Source organism: Anoplophora glabripennis, unplaced genomic scaffold (genome assembly GCF_000390285.2).
Source record: "Anoplophora glabripennis isolate ALB-LARVAE unplaced genomic scaffold, Agla_2.0 scaffold486, whole genome shotgun sequence".
NCBI classification, from domain to species: Eukaryota; Metazoa; Arthropoda; class Insecta; order Coleoptera; family Cerambycidae; genus Anoplophora; species Anoplophora glabripennis.
Window position 1 is genome coordinate 193701 of NW_019416975.1, and position 4857 is coordinate 198557.

The 4857-nt window shown below is 32.0% G+C and overlaps 1 protein-coding gene across 2 annotated transcripts in view; it reads right to left on the reverse strand.

The window, feature by feature from the left end:
- The window catches only part of LOC108909667 (protein rolling stone-like), a 9144-nt gene extending 4577 nt beyond the window's left edge, over positions 1 to 4567 (reverse strand). For both annotated transcript variants that reach the window (XM_018714064.1, XM_018714063.1), the window contains exons 1-3: positions 4458 to 4567; positions 2172 to 2268; positions 672 to 996 (exon numbers count right to left, since the gene is read on the reverse strand). In XM_018714064.1, the coding sequence (XP_018569580.1) occupies positions 672 to 996; positions 2172 to 2258 (412 nt within the window). In that variant the 5' untranslated portion in view covers positions 2259 to 2268; positions 4458 to 4567. The remainder of the gene's footprint in view (positions 1 to 671; positions 997 to 2171; positions 2269 to 4457) is intronic.
- Positions 4568 to 4857: the final 290 nt, after the last annotated feature.

Consider the following 4857-nt stretch of genomic DNA (forward strand, 5'->3'; position numbering starts at 1 on the left):
TTTACTTTTACAAATTTTCGCAATTACCCCTTTAGTGAACGATGACGCATCTATTTTTTTTACTAGAAAACTATCGGTTTTATCGAAAAATTACAAAAGGTAAAAAAGTTGCGCAATAAGTCAGTCTCCCCAATAAATATTTTTAAATAAATAATTTGCTTCATATAAAAAAATTCTAATAAAATATTGCAATGGGGTTGACTGTTTGACTCCTTTATAAAATACGCCAATGATCGAACAAATTTTGAAAAGTTGTCTCTTTATTAGTAGGATTCTCATACCAAGCTTCGTGTCTAGCATTCCCCATGCTAAAGAAAAAAATTAAAATGTGAATTTCAATCCCCTCCTTTAAGAATGTATATCGCCTCAGGGGTGCAACTTTCATATAATGTATTTTTACTTCAATCCTCTTATTTTTGGCTCTACATTCACTGGTACTATTTTTGCTACTTCATTTGAAAGCACCCTGTATAACAAACTTTTTGTACAGAATACAGAGTAATATAGTACGACATTAAACGTTGGAGGCATCACGGGTGTTACAGGATAACAACGCCCTCGTTCCAGAAACTGTCGACTTCGACTCAATTTTATTCATGTACACTCTAAGTACCTCAACTACCACAAAACCAGGTTATTTTCACGTCAGTGTAGTACATATTACGACTTACCTGGTGCCAGTATCGTCCAAAATATGATAGTTATCATAAAACCGATAGACACTGCCATCTGATGTAATACCCAATAAACTGGGTATAGCTTCAGGAAGCTATCGTGAATGTTCTTCGCAGAGAAAACGTTTGACAAGACGGTGGCACAGCTCAGAACAAATCCCAACGTAGCCTGAAAGGTAACCAGCGTGTATCCCCAATTTGTGAGGAAAATTGGCCAGGAAGATTCCATGAAGGTCATACCCCATGTTGTCAGCAGAAACGCAGCTACCGCGGTACGATAGATCAAATAGATGACGCCTGATTGAGTTTTGTTAGATTGCCACTAAAATTAAATAATAAAAAATTACATACATTAAAACATAACGTACGAGAATAAATTGAGATGAATATAATTCGAAATTATATTCAATTTGAAACAAGAAATAACTATTTGTGAAATATAAATGTAAATATTTTGCTTTATTTAAAATTCTTAAACTTTTCCGATTGTGTATACAAGGTATTTTCAAAAGTAGTAACACAACTGGTACCGTTGAATCTACAACTAAAAAGAACACGTTTTTCATAAAGATGACCTTAGTATTATGATCCCTTCTTAGGCGGGCGATAAAATATCCAGTAAAATATAGAAAAACGGCTGTAATTTGATAACCAAAGAAATGTCAGATTTTACACAAATTTTCTGCTAATACACGTACAAATTTTCAACAAGTTTTTTGAAAATTTCTACCACTTGACGATATAAGCACCCTCTAATTAATTTTTTGCTACATCTTTTTTGTTTGACAACCGCTTATGAACAAAAATATAAGATGAGTAGCAAATCCAAACTCGCAAAACTGACAAAAGATCTAATGACAAATTAAACTAATTAATTAGTCGCCTAATTAAATTTATCTTAATTGCTGTAATTGTGTGAGCAGTAATGCGAGAGAAGATTTCTCTTTAATGGTTAGTTTTAAAGTAAAAAGGTGGGAAGATAAAAGTTTTAAAATAAACCAAGCCGTCTGATACATACTTTTAAATACTGTAAAACAAAAATGTTGTAGCAAATAATTACCCAAAGGATGTTTGTGTCAACCCTTCCCAGGACAGAAATTTTCGAAAAATGATTGACCTGTATCTTTTGGTTTTCAAATTAAGTTCAGTCGTTTTTCCATACTTTTTTTGGAAACTTTGAAGGGTTGTATCTCCTAAGGCGTGAACACTTAACTAAGGTCATTTTTATGGAAAGCATGTTCTTTTTATCTGTATATTGAACGGTGACATTTATGCTACTTCTTTTGGAAATACCCTGTATTAGTTGCCGTGTTATAATTTGTTTTTTAAATTTCATATTAGGTACATTTACTTCGATAAATATTCCCCAAAATATTTAAATTAAAATTATAACAATAATAATTTCTATGTAAAAAATGTATAATTATTGATGATACCATAGAATCAGATAAACTAGGTACACATTTGTGTTTAGATAAAGAACAAAATAATACTTGCCTGTGATACTACAAATAATATTGGTTCAGAATGTACAGGCTTCAAGTTGTTCCAGGAAAAATGTTCTGTGATACTGCCTTTTACCATTTCGATAGATCTATTAAATATAATCAAAAATAATCAGTCAATTACATGAAATTATTAAATGGTGATTTTCAATACAATACATGGTTAATTCTTTATTTGTATATTTTGCCACCTGTCAAAAAATGAAAATTAATACAATAACCCTTTGTGTCATAAAGATCAGGCAAGGGTTTTATGAAAATAGTTTTGCCTAATCAAAAATCTCACTATTTTAAAACTAATTTTAAAATCTACTGTCATTCCAGGTTTTGGTAACGAAAACACATTGATCTTTGGAATCGTCAAGAACATATTGCAAATATCCAAATAAATAAAGAAAAAGGTTTGAAGACGTTTTTAAAAATTGTTTCAGTTTGCGGAAAAAATGTTAGGCAACTTTTTTCTTTAAAGTACAACTAGGAATCGAATGTACTGATATCTGAATATTCAATATATACAGGGTGATCCATTAACGGTAGGGAGCGGCAGTATACAAGGAAACTAGACGTGCTGCGATTGTGGGGTAAAAAATCTATTAACAAATACGGCCAAAAGAAATTGATTCAAAATATTTTCAAGTTTGTAACTTCACCGCTAGGGGGCGCAACTGCTATAGTGTTACAGAAAATCGTCAGTTTTTCGAAATTTCGCTTACATAACCTAAGTTGAAAATACACTTTTTAGATACACTGTTAAATCCTTCACAAGTTTTGTTTGAACTTCTTGTTATTATCATAGCAACGCCAGTATGAAGGACGCCATCATGAAATTTTTAAATTGTCATAACTTCTAAATGCCTTAATCGATTTCAAGAAACGACGGCTCATGTATATTTATGATCTGGGAATAAAAATATTATTTTCCTGCGCAACGGTAGATCACGCTAATTAGAAAAGTTTTGTAATTGTCTCCGTTTACTAAAAAAATTAAATGCAACGATATAGGTTTTTTTCATGGTTTCATGGACTATTTACTAAAGAAAACAAATACACAAACCGAAGGTCGATGTCATTTTTCGTTTTCAAGTTATATTTAAAATAGTGAAGTTGTGCTATACATCCTCCTTTATTGAGTTCTTTAAATAATAATGACATAGTCCAAGCCAAAATTAAATTGTAAAACTATACCAAGCTTGTCTTTAAAAAAGTACTTGCCACATTTTGAATTTTTTGATAACTGCAATGTTTAATTTTTTTATTAATTCCAAATATCTAAGTAGGTAGTTATAAAGGTTACTGTTTCCATAACGAGGCAGGCTGTGCCCTATCAAAATAGACAAATGAAAAATTATGTCAAACAATATGTGACAGCTATTGCTTTGTGCAAAATTATTGTCATTTGTGTGAGAAAAATACTTGTGTTCTACATGAAATTCCTAGGTCTCTAAGTCCCTAATATTTATTTGGGGATTTACATGGCCACAAGCCAACACATTAATAATATTATATTCCGTTCTTGCACGGCGATGTCTTCCTACAGAATGTATAGTGACATCTGGCTAAACGCTGAAATACTTCTCTGGTGTGGCGTATTCTACGAGGGTAACGCAAAACGCATTCTTTTGAAGCTATAACGGCATTTTGTAAACATTGAAAATAAACTGGCAACATATCATTCGCTTCCAGATTCGTAAAAGGCATTTTCTTTCTTCACAAGTACTGTTCCAACACAAATAACACTAATTTTGTACGTAGCAAGAGCAGTCACATTTCATTTGACATAATTTTTCAGTTTCTCGTTATTTATGACCTGCACCCAAACAAAGTTCAATAAGTTTCTCGATGCCTCTTCCGTAGAAATACTCCGGTTTTAACTCGAAAAACTCATCCAACCAAGCTCATAACTCAATGTCGTTGCTAAAACAAACATCGCGCAAGGAGTTTATGACAAAGAGTCGGAAGAGGCGAAAATCAGAACTGCGAAATCTGGAGAGTTAAAGCGATGAAGAAAACGTTCGATGACCATGTGCTGATCGATGATTACAGAACAAACCAGCGGTGACTGCGGAGCGTTGATTTTTAAAAACGGACATTATTTATTCCCCAACCCATTACTTGGTGGTGTCGAGATTGATGGTGCTGTTTCCAAGTTTCTTAAAAAAAATTTAAATTCAGATAACTTTTATCTTTGCTTAATTAAATTCCAAACCCCAATTTCATTCTAATTAAGTTTCACTTTCTTTTTAAGGATATTTCAGAACATATTATAGTGGTAACTTACCTTATATGCTGTTCATTGGTCTTCTACTTCAGGGGCATTGTTGGTCACTCACAATTACATCACAGCTGTCAGCTCATTTTACAGGTTTGTACAGAGGTAACAATTCTAAATTTTTGATATCAATTGTGATACACTGATAAATTTACTATAATGGCTTATCACGTTTATCACTAATTTTGTTATTGATGGCAGAAGTAGGTAATTTAAGTACATGATTTTTATAATTTGCTAAATAATATTATATTTGTAATCGCGACAAGTACGAGTTGAACGTACTAACAGGAGCAGGTTTATAGGTACTGGTTGATGTTTTTGGATTTTGATGTTTAGCTATAATTGAACAAAATAATTTAAGTCATCTTATCGTCAAAATATTTAAACGAAATTATATTTTTGATAA